We start from the raw sequence: 19,535 nt of genomic DNA, 5'->3' as shown, positions 1-19,535 counted from the left end.
CCCTAGAGTTTCTTGCTCGTTCTTCTCAGAGAAGTCGGCACTGTGAACGAGCAGTAGCTCATAAAATGACGTTTTCAAGTGTAAAAATGTTACCTATGGAATAAAAGATTATTTGACTTTGACCGTGATCTTAGTCTACTCATCCTGTGGGACGAGGGCGTGAGCTTATGTATTTCTTGTGATCGATAGGGGTGCTGTATAATTAGCCATGTAAAATTGTGAAGTTATTTACGCAGTCGTTACCGACAACAATCACAGTAAACTCATGGTAGAGGCACAGATACGAATTCTCGAATTAACCCTTTCATGGACAGTAATTAATTAGTACCGCACTCAAAAATGTTAGTACTTTTCTTGTCGTAGTGCTTTGTTGCAAATATAAAATGTTCAATGTATGTAAATGATTAAATTTGTCAGTAAGTTGTTGATACTACTCTACGGAAATGCAGTAGGCGGCAATTACACAGAAAGCATTTGGAAATCGCACTGTAAAGCTCGTAGTTGGTTTTTTGAGATCCATGTAGCGAAACGGGGTACCCCGTACTGTCATTGTAATATTTAATTTTACGGTAAACGCGGTTACTGACATGAACGGGTTTAAAATGCTATTTATTATTTTTGTGTTACCCAATCCAATAATTCCTATATCATAAACCAATATCTTAACTTAAAATGGCAAATGTAGATTGTAATGAGGTAAGTACATTGCAGGTGGTAGTTTAGCCTGTCTAAACTACAAAATAACGTATGTTGTTATGGATATTTTTACCGCACCCATTTTTTATTTTTTTAATGATATTAAAGTTACGTGACCAACAAGTCGTTCGCCTGGTGTTATGCGACACGTCTGACCATGGCATTTACAGTGTTACTCAGAGCTTCAAATGCTTACTTCTTCAGGTTTCTACTTGCATATGGTTTCCGAAAGCTGCCATTGCTAATGCGATACGGTGGTTTCTTCCGAAATCAAGGTCGCACATTGATGTGATAGTGCTGCCTAAGTACTTAAACTTCTCCACCTGCTTCAGCTGCAAGAAATATCTCAATCGCAGTATTGACACCATGCCATAACTTGAGATTTGGCCGCACTAATATTTAGACCGAATCGGAAACAGGCTTCGTGAAGATCTGATAACAAGGTCTAAAGTCGTTTAGAGCGTGTTATGAATACGCGATCAAATCAAAATACAATGTCAAGTACGAAGCTTCATTTTTGACCGACTTCAAAAAAAGGAGTAGGTTCTCAATTCAACTGTATTTTTTTTGTATGTTACGCGATAACTCCGTCTTTTGTGAATAGATTTTGATGATTCTTTTTTTTGTTGAAAAGAGGGTACATAGTGGTCCCATTTAATTTTGAAGAAAATCATCCACCTCTAAGGGTGGCTGTTCGCGCATGAAAATTCATTTTTATAAATAGTGCCTAAATTTTATTATAAGGAGCAATTATTTTAATGGTTGATTTTGCTATTCTCCAATTCAAGGCGTTTTTCTCTCTCAATATACTTTGATTATATTGAGAGAGAAACGCCTCCTGTGTCAAGTTTCGTATAGTGGCGAACTAAGGGGTGAATTCGGGTTTGCGCACTTTCCGGTAACCGATTTCCTTGTAATTCCACGTACTTTTGAGGTCCGTTATTTAGTACTCTGTACTGAGATTATCATCGTGCGTCTTTTCATTCATTCAGTATTACTTAATTGACAGTAATTGTTTCGGACGCGTGTCGGAGAACAAGAGTAGATGCCCAGGTCTTAGATGAAAACTAAGAAATATAGAACAAGGAAATGTCACTCAACATATTCAGCATACTTCTAGTGTAAAAGAAAACTGAAAACAAGATGGCAAGGTTATTAAATGAAAATGTTTTTATTTGTTAAATAAAAATATATATATTTGTGAATTGTATGTTGAAATTTAGACTAAGTAATATACTTATCTATTGAAAATAATGTCCATAATGGTGGACATAATTTTTAGTTCAGTTTGGTTAAGTTAACACCTGTATTGTACTGACTATCTCACTACAATCTACACTTTTCACTTTAAGTTCAGATTTTGGATTTTGATGTACTAATGTGGAGCAAAAAAGAGAATAGTATTTTGAACGGATTATTCGTACCGGAACGTAATCGACATTAAATGTTACATTATAGTTTACCCCATTTACGGTTTGTTTCTTAGCCTCAACTATAAAAGAAAATATGTACTTTTCCTTTTTACCAAACTTGTATACCTTTAAAGCTGCTTCACAAACGCGTATAGCGTCAGCGTCATTTCGATTGCCGATTTTCTCCCACTGACCGACACTTAGTGTCTGAAACAAGTTTTTAAAATTGTGCACAAGCATTTTATTGACCGATATAACTTCATTGCCCAATTTGAAGTGAGTTATGATGAACAACTCATCAAGTGCTTTATTTAACAAGCGGCCATCGAAATTAAATATTATTTCCCTTCCATTTTAGCTTCGTATACCTCTAAATCTGCTTTGGTAACGCGTACAATTTCATAAACAATATGACAGTTGATTCTCTTCCATTGACCAACCGTTCAACACTACAACGATTCAACGAAATTAAAAGTATTACGTTACAGAAAGATCATTTTTTTAATAAAATGTAAGTGCGCATTTGACCTCCATCTCACCTGCTGGAAAGTGACGATGAAGGCGACAATGGAGCATGCACATCTAAATAAAGCCTTTTTACTCTCGCCTTGAAAAGGCCCAAGTTATAACGTTTAGGGAACAAGTCTGCTGGCAGGGAATTCCACTCCATAGCCGTTCGCCACTTAAATGTGGAAGCGTAACACTTCGTGCGAATCTTTGGAATATCCACAACATAGGGGTGGAACCCAAGCCTACGCCTAGTCCCCCGTTGATGGAAAGGGGAACGCGGTATTAAATAGGGTAATTCCATCGCACACTCTCCGTGCTATACCCTGTAAAATACCGATAAGCAGGCAACTTTGCGGTGGTGTTCAAGGCTCTGCAGCTTCGCCTTCACTAATTCTGAGCTTCATTTTCAATTGAATACAAGGTGATTGTTGACTCCAATAACCTCAAGACGGCGTGACAGTATCGTACAAAGTCGTTTCAGATGTGTTACAGACAACACTCTTGTAGAGAATCCTTTTTACATCTAATGATTTCAAAACAGTAAAGGGAATTTACTTACATATATGTAATGAGATAAAATGAAGAATATCAACTGAGTACTAATAAACCGTATTTTCTTCATGGTCGCTGTAACGACGTGTTAATCACTAAATTGAACAATCACCATGCTCTATTTAAACTCGTTTAGTATCACTCGGATCAATCGATTAAAAATACGCTATGGTTACAGAAATAATAGGCAATATACAGGCTACTTTTATATGTATTAGCAAATAGGGTAATAAACAATCTATACAGGTTTGGAGGATTCACTGTTTAATTCTTTTTGTTTCTCTTAATTATGATATATTAATATTATTTTAATAGTTACTTTTTTAATAATAATAATTAATTCAATGTAGCTATTTAAGTTCGAAATCATTCTCTCTGTCTGACACCCGCTATAAATAGTTTCCCTAGTGCGGGGCTATTGCGTAGGTAAAAACAATTCAAACTGGCCACCGAGGTTGTATAGAGTGACCACTTAATATTTTTTATTACTTTATTTGCTAATACGTAGTGTAACAGTCATTCTATACTTGAACGCAACATTAATTATTGTACTCGAACGTAACTTCTCTCGAACTGTCACTTTTTTGCGGCGCCACAAGAAAACACCTTTGGCTAAGATTGGTATCGAGGAAAATTGAAGATCTTCTTGTAATCCTCCATAGTTCAGAGTTGGGATTACCACAAAAATATATTATTTATACGAAGTCAAAAGCCAGCATTGAAGTTTTCAGGACTTTTTTTAGCCTGTTCGGATTTCCATCCCGCGTCATCACTGACAGAGGGACCAGTTTTACGAGCAAAACATTTAAGATATACATGCAATCTGGGGGAATAAAACATATTATCCTCACTTCAGTTGCGACACCGCGTGCCAATGGCCAGGTGGAGCGATATAATCGAACGGTCCTGGCCTCATTAGGCAGCATGACTCACGGGAAAAACGATGACGTGCAGCTAGGCATAAATTCGACAATACTTGATGTCATAAAAAGGACGCCTACTGAGTTGCTGTTTGACCGAAAAGTAGCAAACCCCTCGCAGGGTATTTAGAATAATGTGTCTGATGAAATCGGTAACAGCGAAAGTAAAAATAACATCGAACAGATTAAGATCGGAGGCAAAGGACCTTACTGACATAAACCAGGAGAAAAACAAGGAGAACTTTGATAAACACTACAGTTGATAAAAGCTGCTACAAAATATAGAGAAGGTGATCTAGTAAGAGTAATTAGAGCTATTGTAGTAGGGTCAGGAAAATCTAAGAAACTTGAATCAAAATGTCAAGGACCACACAGGATTAAAAAGATCCTCCCCAATGACCGATTCCTTATTGTAGATACACCCCTCACGTATAAAAGAAAAGGTATGAGAACATTGTCTGTAGGTAAAATATTCCTTTGGATGAGTTCTGATGATTTTTCGTTTGCTTGTTACTCGAGTGAAGAAAGTGATATTCAAATGGAGTGAAAATACTTAATCATAATATTTGTCTACAGTCTACACACTACAACTAATAGCACTTAATAGTTTTATTTAGTATCTTAATTCAAGACGTAGTCAATGGTAGTATCTAGTAGCATTAACCGAATTATCTGTGACTTACGAACTAATTTATAATTTTAACTGCCTCCGTGGCCGAACGGTTACCATGCCGGACTGCCACGCAGAGGTCCCAGGTTCGATTTCCGGGCCGGGAGAAATACTTGTATGGCCTACATTTATTTCTCTCGTGAGTTTGGGTGTAATTTGTGGTTGTCTATGTGTGTGTCCATGGCACCCGCGACACAGGGTTTCCCTAGTGCGGGGCTATGTTGATTGTGAGCGTTATTATTATTATTATTATTATTATTAATTAACTTACTGTGATTTCTTTGATAAATGAATATGTTAAGAAATAAAATAATTTTAAGTGATAAGTGGTATTTTAATAGGGCAAGAGTGGCAAATATATCGCCGCCCATACGTATTATATAACATAATGATAATGATAAATAATAACTTTTCGTTGAATAATAAAGTGGGGATGTCGCTAACATATGGCATGCGTGGCAATGATTTCGTCGCCCAGGAGTGTCACGACATGCAGCTTACGACATCGCTGTGAGAGGTGAAGGAAATAGCCTCTCTGTCGAGCTATAGAATAGATATGACTTTATATATATTTCATTTTGTTTTATTAATATTTTTTTTCTTTTTCTGGTAAACGAAGGGACGTTATGTAAAGGATGGCCGACTATAACAGTCATTCTATACCTGAACGCAACATTAATTATTGTACTCGAACGCAAATTCTCTCGAACTGTCACTTTTTTGCGGCGCCCGAAGAAAACACCTTTGGCTAAGATAACGAGGAAAATTTAAGATCTTTTTGTAAACCTCCATAGTAGATATAAAAGTAACCACTGCAGAACCCCTGTACATTAGCCATTATTGCTGTGACTATAGCGCATTTAATCGATTAATACCAGTGATAAGTAAATCATAGTGATTGTTCGACTTAGTGATTGGTACGTCGTTACAGCGAATATGTAGGGAATGCGTTTTATTACTATTCAGTTGATATTCTTTATTTTATGTCATTAAACTTATGTAAGTACATACCATTTTCTCAAACATGCTCGGAAATGTTTGCATTACTTTCAAAAAACGAACACGGAAAATTTGTTATTTATGGACCATGCTACTTCTTCCCGGCCAAGGCCTGCAAAGTAAGTATTAAAATTCATTACTATCCACTTCTCTAATTTTTTAAACCTACGTACTACCCACTTGGCAGTTGGCTGTAAAAAAACTCATACAGCCAAATGCCAAGTGATCGTAATTGCGAAACTTAAAAATACCAACCTGTACCGCTTTTTTTTTAAAAAAAGGCGGTAAAATAAATTAAAGTGCTTTGGTATTTATTTATAAAGCATTGGCTTCAGAGCCATCAGCTTAATGGTAACAAATAATCAAGAAACGCAGAACGTAATATACATAAACTAAAAATTAATTCGTGTAAAAAATGTAACTACTAAAACCCACCATTTGTTTTTATGGCTTTGGTATTTTTTTCTATTTTTTAGGCTCTTTTCTTGATGTTCGTAGCGAAAATAAGTTCTAGTGAGAAGAACAATAAGGAAAATATAGTAATAGATTCACATTCAACCACATCATCCGAAGTTCAGCAGACTATGTGCCTGGAAAAAGTATGTCAAATATTATTTTGAATTTTAATTACATGTTTTTTACTTTTTCTGTTATACATCTTCTGTTTAATTTTCTGTTATTTCCATAAATTAAAAGACAATTATTTTATTGTTAATTTTTTATTTCATTTTATTTATGAAATAGTGATACAGTATCTTCCTTAGCCTCCAGTTACACGACGCGAAAGCTTTCGTGCGGCCGCCATGTGGTAACCGTCCAGCTACCATGCTTTCACGTACATTAATGGCGAATCTAGAATCATATTTGCATTGAAATTCCTCGCAACAATTCAACCGCGCGGTCGTCGCGTAGACCAAAGATAAGCCAGACTCAATCGCACGTTCGGGACGCGACAGGCGGGGTGCATTTCATTCATTTGCAGCGTGGCGTAATAGCGTGAAGTTAATGTTTGTTTTTGCTCATTTAAGTTAAAACGGAAATGTCAAATAAACGCGCCCTTAGAAAGATGTCTGTGTAGCTGCTCAATATCGAATGAAGGTCATCTTTTGGTAAAAGCCAATAATTCCAAAGATACGAGACATTTGCTTGATATTTAAATTTTTGTATTAGGAGTTTTAAAAGTGACATGTGCCGAATATGTGGCAGTGTATTATTCACGATTTGTTTACAATCAAACAAAGCTGTTTTAGCGCACCATTAACGAACAATATTTAAAACTATATCAAAATTTAAATTCAAGTTAAATGTTCACTTTCTTAATTAGTTCTCTTTTTTCCTTACGTAAATTATAATTGTTTTTAGGAAACTTGTATTTCTGTAGATATTTAGCTAAATAGCTTACCATCTAAACATTAGTGTTCCAGTTGTCACAAATACTTATGCAAAATATTCAGACTCCCACTTTGCAAACATATTACTTTCAGAGTCGTATTCCAGAACTCTACTCAGTGCTCAAGTCAGGACTTGAGTATGATTTCAAGTACTAAATATACGACCCTAATGGCAAGGACTTGAGTACGATTTTCAAGTCCTGACTTGAGTATGATTACAATATTTATTCAACGTTTTACTTTTTACTCAAGTTTCTAATAGGAGCCGATGTTAACCTGTCAGCGCACCTTCGCGAGTAAAGAGCTACGTTTAATTGTTGAAATATTCCAGTTCGGTATCCAATACCACAATAGAATTTTGGTTTAGAACTAAAAAGTGCGACTTTATGATATGGTGTGTAAAATTATAATTGACAGATTAAGTATAGTAGTAGAAAGTAGATAGAAAGAAATAAACATTTATTCGGCTATTCACAAATAACATTAGGACATAATAACAAACATAGGATCTGTTAAAAAACAAAAATAAACGAAGATAACTAATAGATTGGAAATTAAAATAGGCACAATATTAGCCGAAAAGGTTAGCCAGCTCAGTTTTAAGCTGGGCAAAGCCTCAGCGCTGGTTTTAAGCTGGAGCCCAAGAGGAGGTAAATGGTTTCAAATACTTAACATACAAAGGTAAGTGTTTAAAACCAAGAGTAAAATTAAATAAAATTACAAGACAAGTTATAAGATGAATAAACTGTTTAAAAACAAATATAATTATAATTCAAAATGATTCTATAAATGTGCATTGTGCTTTTAATAAAGTTATACATTACAATATAAAAAATAAAAAATGTTCACAATAATAATAATGTCTGAGAAAGACTTGTAATAATTGAGTTAAACAATGAATTTTAATAACTAATATATATGATAGAATAATTTTAAATAACTTTAAATTAGGTGGAAGCTGTCATCGTTTATTTGTTGTATTAATGTTATTTCCTTAATTTATCTACGGAAGACCGATAAAGAGTATTTTATGCAATCGTTCAATAATGAATCTTGAAGTCTCGATTTTAAGACCTAATTATGTAATGATTGCATACAATACTTTTTCTACGAGTAAATAAAATAATGAAACAGAATCAATGTATTATTTACTGTATATTTTGCTAACAATCCATGACAACAAATGCATTTTTTTAAATAGATTTTAACCCATTTATTAGGGCAGGCAAAGGTTTCATACACACTTTTCATATATTTAGACGAAAGCCAAACAAATAGCTGCAAAACAAAAAACTAAAGAGATGAAAGAACTGGCCAAGTACTGCTTATATTTTAATTATAACTAATAATTTTTACAATGATTAAATGGCCCTGTTGCAAGACTTCTAGGATGCAATATAGCGTTTGAATAGTGTCCTAAATATAACAACGAACACACTCAACATAGCTACGCACTAATTGATATTTTAATTAGCAAAAATACGACACTATTTGTTGAAACTCATTAAATTTCCGTGTGAATATTCATTAAAGTTCTGTGTACGATTTTTTAATGAATTTTTTCAGCTCAGTGGCTAGTACTATACATACAATAGAATTTTAATTCAGAACTAAAAAGAGCGCCTATAAGACATGGTTTATGACATTATAATTGACAGATTATGCTACAGGAGTAGAAATAGTTATTCAAAAATTCAATATAATCTTTATTTCGTAGGTAAGCATTATTACACTTGAAATCGTCACAATGGTTAAACTCTACCGCTCATTCGTAAGGCAGATTCCCCTGAGAAGAATGAGCAAGAAACTCTAGGGGTTGCTCTTTGTAAAAACATTTACAATATTTAATTTTTTTTATCATCCAAGTACGCAGAAGTTGTATAATAACCTTTAGTATAAAGTTTTTGTTTCACTATAGCTTTAAACCTCGTGAAAGGCAAATTTTGTATATGAACCGGAATCTTGTCATAGAAGCGTATACATTGCCCCTTAAATGATTCTTTGACTTTGTGAAGACGACTATCAAGAACAGCTAGTTTATTTTTATTCCTCGTATTAATGTTATGTCTGTCACTATTTTTCATAAAGAAATTACAATTCCTTTTAACATAAATTACATTTTCATAAATGTACTGTGAGGCTAGTGTAAGAATGTTAAATTTATCTCTCAAAGATACTTTGGGGCCCAGATTGTAAATTGCCCTAACTGCACGTTTCTGCAGGACAAAGATTCTATTGATATCGGTAGCATTACCCCAAAGCTAAATGCGGTATATATATATTTGTTATGCAAGGCTGCAAAGTTGTTGTTTGACGCGAGTGCTTGTATTGAAACCTGAGCAAGCGAAGGGGGCTAAGATTAGAAAATAGATTCCAGAGCGTAGCGAGGGTTTCAATGCAAAACAACTTTGCTGCCGAGCGAAACACACAACTTTTCAACTCACTATAGAGAGGAAAATGGTAGATGAAAGAAAAGCAGTTGAACTATAAAACATCATTACAAATTTAGAATAAGTTCATTTTTGTTATTGTTATATATTATGACTATATTACCTTATGCTTTTATATCTCAATAAAGACATTTAAAATTCATTCACTCAATCTCAACAGTAATAAGAGTAGAACATACCAACGGATTTATATTACATAAATAAGTAATGTACGACAAGTCGCGTAGTTGAACGTGTCACTTTTTTTTTTTTACGGAAAGATAAAGTTAGGTGCACCGCAGCTCATCGTCAAGTTCGAATTTCAAAAACCTTTTCCAGGCTAGTGTGCAAAAAACACTAGTGAGCCAGCTAGTGAGGTGAAAAATAATAATAATATGGTTTATTTTATCAGATAGATACATAGAAACAGTATAGAGTTTCAATATTCAATTTTGTGAGAGACAGGAGCCTAAACTAGGATACCCTGTGTCTTACTTAGGTCTCCTGATCCTCCATCTTGATTGTACAGTTTTGTTTGGATTCTGGAGCCGTGTTGTCTTTCCATACATCTTTATCTAACACGTAGTATTCAATTTTGTAATATGACTTTTCGATCAAAATATTTTTAATGTAGTTTTTACACTTAGGAAATGATAAACTTAATATATGCTCCGGAATCTTATTGTAAAAACGTATACAGTTTCCTATAAAAGAGTCGTTTACCTTGGTTAAACGAAATCGTGGTACCATGAGTTTGGACTTATCTCTAAGGTCAATATAGAGAGAAACCCGAGAGCCTAGACGGTACACAGAATGAATCGCTCGTTTTTGCAATACAAATATGGTTTGAATATCTGCCGCTTTACCCCACATGAGAATCCCGTAGGACATTATACTATGAAAGTAACTAAAGTAAACTAGTCTAGCAGTACTAACATCGGTAAGCTCAGGTATTCTGCGGGCTGCGTATGCAGCGGAGCTTAATCTACTGGCCAGGGAAGACATATGTGGAAACCATTGAAGTTTACTATCTAAGCTCACCCCCAAGAAGACTGCTTTATTAAGAAGGTCTAATTTTTCTCCGTTTGTTTCTGTGCTTGGACTAGTCGATTTTACGTTAGGTAATTAAAATGTAACACATTTTGTCTTCTTGATATTAAGCAATAAATTGTTAGCATTAAACTAATAAACTTCCTTAGAGAGGGTATCATTAATACGGACATAGTTAATGTCATGTCTGTCTGTTTTAAAAATCAAGGATGTGTCATCAGCAAACAATACTATTTCGCAATGGTCCTTAACAAAGAATGGCAAATCATGAATATAAATCAGAAATAAGAAAGGTCCAAGTATTGAGCCCTGCGGAACACCCATTTTCCCGGAGAACCCCAAGAAGTCACTCCATTTATGTCTACTTTCTGAATTCTACCGTTGAGATATGACGAGACAAGTTCTGATGCCTTGCCATTTCCACCGTAATATAATCCTAATAAAAAAATCCTAATAAGAGTAATATGATCAACTCAATCAAATGCCTTTGAGAGGTCACAGAAAACACCAATAGCGTTCTGAGACCTTTCCCAAGCGTCAAAGATATCGAGTTCTTAGGTTTTCGCGATTGTTACACATACAGGTCCCATGGTCACGGTTGACTGACTGGTCAACCGTGACCATGGGACCTGTAAAGGGCCCGAAACGTCGGTTTGTTTGAAAAAACAAATATACGCGATTTAAATCCGGAAAAATAGTTTCATTTCCTACGTCAAAGATATGTTTTAGTAACGCTACCCCCGCACCGCTAGTCGATCTACCACTAGTAAACCCGTATTGTTCACTATGAAAAACATGATTCCTACCGAAATAGGACAGTAATTGAGTCAGCATAACCTTTTCGAATATTTTACTTTGCTTTGGAATTTATTTTATTTCTTCGTTTTCTGCAGCAAAGATGGCAAGAGGCGAGGGATGTCTTCTTTATAAATCTTTAGTAGGCCACCTATAAGAAGCAGTCTTTGTTGAATTATAGATGACATTTTACTTTTATATCGGTGTAGCCAATTAATATTTCTTAATGCCATAGTCTGTGTCGTAACTATAGACAATCGAGTGCTTAGAGGATGGAAAAAATCGAGTGGTTATCTAATAGATGCTAAGGGTTTTGCTTGTAATCTGCCATTTGTTGTCATCTTTTGGTATTATTGTTGGTCATAGCCAATACCGCTTAGACAGCTGTACCTCGTTGATGTTTGGCGGTTTTGGTGGGAAGACGTTTGTATACGTTTACGTTTTATGTAATACTAGTTATGTAACTCTATCTAGCGTTTACTGTGTCTGAAAGGTTTCATAGTATAATACAGCACTGGAGTGCTGAGCCGTTTCGTTAATATAGTGATTTGTTGACTGTATTCAGTAACTCCTTATTACCGTATCCATTCAACACATTTTGTATGCGTTTGACACGGTAATAAAGGCTTACAATTATGAGATTAAGTGCGCAAAGTATACACTACAAAGATATATAAGTAAATACATGGAACAGATACCAGTAGATAAAGCGGATTGAAATTGGGAAATATTTAAGTGCATATCACAAAACAATAATTAAATAAGTTTCACATCTTAAAAATTATTTCACTACAAATAAAACATCAGAAATAATTTCAAAACATATTATCAAAACTAGACCACTGCTATTTTCCCTACAATACTGATTGCACATTAATTTAAATTAACTCTAATCGAAATAACAATTCTTTTAACATAAATATCGTAATTTCTTTTAAAAATTTGCTCCACAAATTATTTTCGTTTGTACAATGAATCACGTACAGTTAAGAGCACGTCAAGCTAGACATTTTGTACTTTAGACTGTTCTTATCGTAAGCGGCATAGAGTTGGATTTAAGTCTTAAGTGTCAAGCTTGACGTGCTCTTGAAAATGTCATCTGATTTACTGAAAATAATCGGGACTTTTTATATCTTTCGCACAGAATCTTGGTACAATATGCCCGAGTAATGAACAAGCGAGAAGGCAGCGCAAATGTAGGTAACAGCACTCTTCTTTTTTTAAACTATAAATGCAAACATGTTGTAGTGTTCGTGATCAGGCTCAAGTATGTGGTACCACTAGCAGAGGTCAAAAATGTTGTAATAATCTATTTTTGTATCATTAAATTATAATGGTATTAAATTAATTATAAAATAAATATAATGAAATAAAATACACTCTTTACAGACTAGGTTTGCGAAACAGGCCCTATATACAAAGTTTCTTGCGAAATACCACGTCCACGATGATGTCATTTTCTTTATTCAGAAGTTTGTAATGTTTTTCTAAAATAAAAATCTTATAAAATATTCCACTTTTTTCATGCGAAACATTAGGTATATTTTCAAAATTGCGCTCGACACACTATTAGTCCCGTTTCATGCATACAAATTACCTTACAGTCACGCCAACAAACTATACTTTCATACTACAGAACCAAAGAGATTGACTGCATGAAACTGAAACATAATATATAGACACATTAAGAGCTCACTCCTTGTGTACCTACAACCGGGTGTACAAGCGACACGCGGAGCTCTTTTTGTTTATGGTCACCCGGCTGTATATAAAGCACTCAACATACCACGAATGTAATTTGTGTTCGTTATATAGTAATTGCTGTGTAACTCGAACTCGAAGGCAAACGCTAGTAATCGATTTATTCACGTGACACCAAACGAGTATAAATAGCGATTGTAAAATGGCGTTAGTTTTATTAAGTACATCGCTACAGCTACCATGGAGAGAATACGTTTTATCAGTGCTCAGTTAATATTCTTCGCATTGTGTGTTTACACTTATGTAAGTAAAAGTGAGGACATGTACAGGAGTTTCATCCGCCTCGTGGTAGAATGTACATTCTCTGTTTTCTCTCTGCTGATGCCATTCCTGTCCAGTGACAGAGATTCCCTACAATGTTTAGCACTGTAGGCAGCTATTAGGCCTTTTGAATGCTCAAGACCTTTGGTCTGCAGCCAGACGTTTCGGAAAACGTGTGTGTTGTCGTTCAGCAGATTGAGCTTTGCCAGGCTGTGTGTTATACCCATCATGGGCTTAGGATCAATGAAGGCCTCCCTAGCACCAGCCTTTGACAATTCATCCGCTGCCTCATTATCCCCAATTATTACCCAACGCAAGACAACATTATTCTTTTCCTCGAGAGTATTCAGTATAGTTACACGGTTCTCTACAATCCTCGAAGTTTGGGCGTGTGACCCTCCCTACCGAACCTCAGGGCATAAGACAAGGGTACCGTAACCTGAGCAAACAAGCCCGCACAGGGACCTCCTCATTCAGGTTCTGACTCCAGATCAGCCCGTTTGCACAGATTTCATCCGGCTCTCAAAAGGTAAGTGCCTTGGGTGATCTGCACCGGGTGCACGTACAGCGCCGACGCTTTTGTCCATATAGGTACCGGACCTGTTGGTACGCTCGCTTCCCACTGTGCATTGCACAACCAACGGTTGCCATCGCTAAGCCATTGACTCTAAAGTCCACTACCAAATGTCCACTTTGGTGGCGGAGCTGTCGGCACGCTTATCTTCCGACGCCGTAGCGTCTCTCCATTTCCCAAAAACCTACGCGACTGATGGGACCGGAGGATTTCCAGCTCATCCTTTACTAGCTCTCCGGGCTAATGTTGCAGAGCCTTGCAACTATGTCCGGACATTGCTTGCGACTTAAAAGGTAACTCACACGCCCCGGAGCAGACGACGACTAGAGACGCTCGTGAATTCGAAGGAAAAGTACTTTAAATGTTGTAGGTAGGATATTTTCCTATAGAAATATCACCTTACCCATTTCCATTATTACAGTTCTGAAGCAAGGATGCTGGCAAATTATTTGTTTTTATTATAAATTTTATTTCTCTCTTGAGTTTTGGTGTAATTGGTGGTTGTGTGTGTTCATGGCACTCGCGACAAGAGATGCAAATCGGACACTGTCTTAAATGAATGAACTAACTATTTTCTTTTTTTTTATGATTGCAAGTGATAGGACGAACAAGTCGTGTGCCTTGTAGCAAGCGTCACGCCTGTCCATAACAGTTGCAATGCCGCTCAAAAGAAGGAAGGAGAAGGGAGGAGCTTTTATAGCGCCCACTCAGTCTTTCGCGTTTTCTTTTGGACCATTGCCTTTGGTGTGGTGGCGAAAACGAAAATTCTCGCTATTCGTTGTTCATTAACGTATAAGGCAATGTACGAAAGTACCTATAGATTAGAGACTTTATCCATAGATAAGGTATACGGATAAGTAAAACCGGTAGTAAAAGTCCCTTGAATGTATCAAATAGTTGTTTACCAAAAATTTATTACAACCACACAGGAAAATTTCTGGAATTTTCCCGTGTAGTTTTCTATTAATAACCTTAAGGATTACATGAATTACAATAAACAAAAGACTATCGAGTCGAAAATATGATAAAATTATAAAAAATGTTAGTTGACATGACGGTATTTGTTTGATGAGAACATAATTACGGAAACAAATTCTATTTTGAAGTGTTTTAATTGCGCAGTTCTAGTGACAACCGTTATATGGCCTAAGCTTTCATTTAAAGGAGACCCATGCTTAGTAGTGAGTCATATAGAACGGAGAAGATGACGACAACTGTGTATAAGTATGTTGTCGACTCATTAATAGCTTCACAGTATGATACATTTACATCGTGCGTGGTTTGAGTTTATTAGAGAAATAAATTAAAAATAAATTAAAGTACTTTATGTGACTGTTATATAACGAAAGGCATTAAAATACGAATGTGTTTTCAAACACACAAGTGTTTTAATGCCTAATTATGTACAGTTACATATACTGCTTTATCTGTACATATTAACGGCGTTCAACTATAGAAATCTTTGAATGCATGTAGCAATTGTAGATTGCAGGTTTTGTGGTCCAAGTGACCGTCATTTACTTTTGCTGCTGATTGTATTTAGTGAGCTCAGGATACGATAGTTGTAGCATCACCTATATTTTTTGTTAATTTTTATATGTGGGAACTCATCATCAGAATTTGAAAATTTATTTAGTTTTCTAAGTCTGTCAGCTATTAGAAGTAATTATTAGTAAAATAATGTAAAAAACTTAAGCAAGTCACGCAATCGTAGTTTTTTTATTCATAGACAAACTAGAGTCGGCCCCAACTATCATATCGTTCGATATCAAGTAACGTGTGAGATGCGTCAAAATGAAACGTTTTATTCCATTGACTTACAAATAAATGGACGACGGGTCTAATACAAAAACCACGAAAAAAATGTCCCAAGTCAACCTATTTAAACGTAGTGACATGTAAAGGAATATGAAAAAGCTAAAACGTTGAATTTAAATTGTAATGTCATCGCAGTACTGTCCAATTTCGCTGTCAGTCGAACAAACGAAGACTAAAGCGTGAATGACGCTCTGTATACGATTTTAACGCCCTATAAGTTCGGACACTTTTTAGCGCGGACCCGACGTCCATATAATTGTAAGTCAATGTTTTATTCCTTTGCTATTGACATTTCATTTCGAATAAAACTCTCGACTGATATTAGAATTGAGGTCGAATCAAATTGTTTAGTTTTTCAGAGATGCTCGAAATTTTAATGTAATAATAAAATCGAAATTGATGTTAATATTAAGCAATAATAACATTTTCACAGATAAGAAGTTTGTTCTAACAAAACAGTTTACCTTTATGCTGGTCGTAATTTGCGGTTTTTTAACACATCATAGATGGTTTATAATATGTGTGTAGATAAAGTAAATAATAACACAAACATCGAATACTTAGAAAAAAAATCCTTCAATCCGACTGGGTTCGAACCAACATCTAGTAAACCGTGGCATCCTGACATTCAGTAAATTTAATTAAAATTCTTAAAGCGGCATGTCCAGTTGGCATAGCGTCTAGCACGGTTTGCTAGAAGACTTTGGTTCAAATCCAGCCGGATCGAAGATTTTTTTCTATATGTTCGATCTTTATAATTTTTTATTATTTTTATAATTTATAATTATAACAAACTAGTAGAGCATTTTCACAAAAAATGAAGTGGTGAAATATCCTGACATTCAATAAGCTTAATTAGAATAAGAAAGCAGCCTTATCTAATGTCACGGATGCCGAATTAGATTTTTGCACTTAATGAGTTAAACATTTTTAAATAGAAATTTTAAGTAGAAAATCACCGTGACCAGACATTAACTAAACAAACGCACACACCCATATAACCCCGCACTAGGGAAACCCTGGGTCGCGGGTGCCATGGACACACACATAGACAACCACAAATTACACCCGAACTCACGAGATAAATAAATGAAGGCCATACAAATACTTCACACGGCCCGGGAATCGAACCTGGAACCTCTGCCCGGCAGTCCGGCACGGTAATCATTCGGCCACGGAGGCAGTTTAGTTAAACTAACAGATAAGTAGAATAGAATAGAATAGAAATCATTTATTGCAATGCCACAATATACAAAAGGCACAAAAATGTCTAATGTAAATAAATACAGAAATAACACAGAAAAAAATAGCATAACAACATTTAAATAACAAGTTACATAATACTATACTGACATGTGTGCGGCTGTGGCGTTTACAAAAGGATCCCATTCAGCTAAAGTCACAACCAAGATTAGGCTGTGACGCTGGTTTTCAATGGGCCGTAGCCGAGTGAGTAACGGACTTATGCGTCCCGAAGTGAAAATAAAATAAACTACGCAAATACTTATGACGTGTATATCGTGTTATTGCAGTGTCCTATTCTTATATCGAATAAATACTTACAATATTTACATTATACACATACAGTTATAAGTGTGTGTAGCGTAAAAACCAATTAATAAAATATTTAATACATATTTAGTATATTACTCCAAAAATGTTAAACAAGATTAACTATTTAAATTTTATTGAATTGATGTTCCATTATTTTTATGTGAAATTACTCCACTAGTTTGTTATAATTATTAATACAAAGATCGAATACTCAGAAAAAATTCCTTCGATCCGGCCGGATTCGACCCGACGTCTTCTAGCATACCGTGGAAGACGGTATACCAACTAAAAAATCGTTAAAAACCAAATACAAAGATACGACGCAAGCACATAGAAAATCTAGTGAGGTCCGCTGGTTCGTTCCGTGGTTTAGTTGGTATAGCGTCGGCACGGTATGCTAGAAGACGTCTTTTCGAATCCGGCCGGATCGATGGAATTTTTCTAAGTGTTCTAAGATTAACTATTTTTCGTGAAAAAAAAAAATTATTCATTGACTTCAATATATAACAACTATTATTCTTACGCAGTTACTATTTCGAGTAATGCTGTGTTAAATAAAGTTTTTTATGATTAATAAATTAAATGAAAATACATTATGTAATTAAATTGATGTAATATTGTTGTAAACACAATTTCATTAGAAGTAATTCAATTGACTCTAAAAATAAAGTATATACGATCGCCCTCGCAAGATACGCCATTACACATATTTTGTACCTTAAAAATGAGAAGATAGAGATGAATATGCTATAGGCAAAAAACATGACGCGTCGCGACGCTTCGACTCTGCGCCAGTGTGAGTTGAGCTTTAAAGTCATACGTGGGATTACTACTCTTATAACGTTACTTTCTAAAGTCTCATCCACACTAACCTCCGACGTCGTACCTAACACTATTTTTCAGCCGGGGAGTACCTTACGTCGAGTAAGAATTCGATTTAAATAAATGAAACATTCTAATTTGTTTCAAGTAGGACAATGAAGCTTTCTCAAACATTAAAATTTGAAAACTTATTTCAGGCCCAAGGTTCCGATGAGAAGTGGCGAGAAGTTAGTTTATGGGATGACTCAGATTTGAACAGCGCTGCCAAAGCAGCTTTGAAGACATACGAGGCAAAAGTGGGCGAAAAGTACTCTTATCTTTACAGTGATAGTGCTAAGAGACGAATTTTTAACGGAACAAAATATTATAACATTACATTTATTGCTGATTATATTCCGCGTCGAGAAAATGTGTCTAAGTGGGAAATACTTGAATGTCAGACATACGTTGATAAAAATTTAACTTCGCAATTTCATACAGAAAGTGTAGAGTGTAAACATAAAGTAAAATGGTACAGCATGACGTGCGCCTGACTGTACTAAATATGATGTCTGTCGTGGTAAATACTGTTTATCGATAGTTTTTGTTTTGTCTGTATTTCAACATGTCGCACTGTTAATATAATAGTGTACTAACGCAAAATGTGTATTTTTTCAGATTTAATGAAAACCTAATTACTCGCTTTCCGTGAAAGATTATTACAATTTATATTTAAATTTAAATTTATATAATAATATTATAAATTTATGTAATTTATATTTTATATTGTAAATTTATATTTGGGTAATGACTTACAAAACGTTTTGTCATATTTTATACTTAAAATACTTTTTAAGTAGATATCTTTAATAGTTTCTTACAAATATTGTAAGATAATAACGCTGAATAAAGAGTAATGAAAATAAAATAAGTAATGAATGTAAAGAATAATAACGCTGTTATTGACGTGTAGAGAATCAAATTTTACGTTCAGCATTAGTATACTCTCGAATTTCACATATTTTGAGTTACAACACTACTGTAATAGCAGTGCGATGTAGGAAAATAAATTTTTGCTGTACTATTAAACAGTTTTATTTTATTTTTTGGACTTATGTAAGTTTAAAGCATTCTGTGAATGTTCTGCTTGATTTTTTATATTCTCCTGTAAAGACCCGAAACGTTGATTTGTTTCAAAACACAAACATATGAGATTTAGATCCGAAAAAATAATTTGTGACACCGAAATCTAACACAACCTATGTTGCCACAAAACAATGTTTTTCCGTTGCCGCTATATGACGTTTGGATAAAAATAAAACGCACTATTCACAGCAATATT

At 35.0% G+C, this 19,535-nt stretch overlaps 2 protein-coding genes across 6 annotated transcripts in view; one reads left to right on the top strand and one right to left on the bottom strand.

The window, feature by feature from the left end:
- LOC113231968 (tachykinin-like peptides receptor 99D) overlaps positions 1-19,535 on the bottom strand; it is a 433,234-nt gene that overhangs the window by 145,562 nt on the left and 268,137 nt on the right. The window lies entirely within an intron of this gene.
- On the top strand, positions 5,690-18,923 carry LOC113231969. Of its 5 annotated transcripts, none has more exons than XR_003310585.1 (3): positions 5,690-5,878; positions 6,236-6,358; positions 6,531-7,233. XR_003310585.1 is itself a non-coding variant. In XM_026466564.1 (3 exons), the coding sequence occupies exons 1-3, from the start codon at positions 5,795-5,797 to the stop codon at positions 18,745-18,747; spliced, it is 543 nt and encodes a 180-aa protein (XP_026322349.1). In that variant the 5' UTR covers positions 5,780-5,794; the 3' UTR covers positions 18,748-18,923. The 5 variants fall into 5 exon arrangements, 2 of the variants coding, with proteins under 2 accessions (XP_026322349.1, XP_026322350.1); XR_003310584.1 differs by having other exon boundaries at positions 6,524-7,233; XM_026466564.1 differs by lacking the exon at positions 6,531-7,233 and adding an exon at positions 18,412-18,923 and having other exon boundaries at positions 5,780-5,878.

Source organism: Hyposmocoma kahamanoa, unplaced genomic scaffold (genome assembly GCF_003589595.1).
Source record: "Hyposmocoma kahamanoa isolate Upper Pololo Valley unplaced genomic scaffold, ASM358959v1 66, whole genome shotgun sequence".
Lineage (NCBI taxonomy): Eukaryota > Metazoa > Arthropoda > Insecta > Lepidoptera > Cosmopterigidae > Hyposmocoma > Hyposmocoma kahamanoa.
This window is presented reverse-complemented; position numbering and strand designations above follow the sequence as displayed.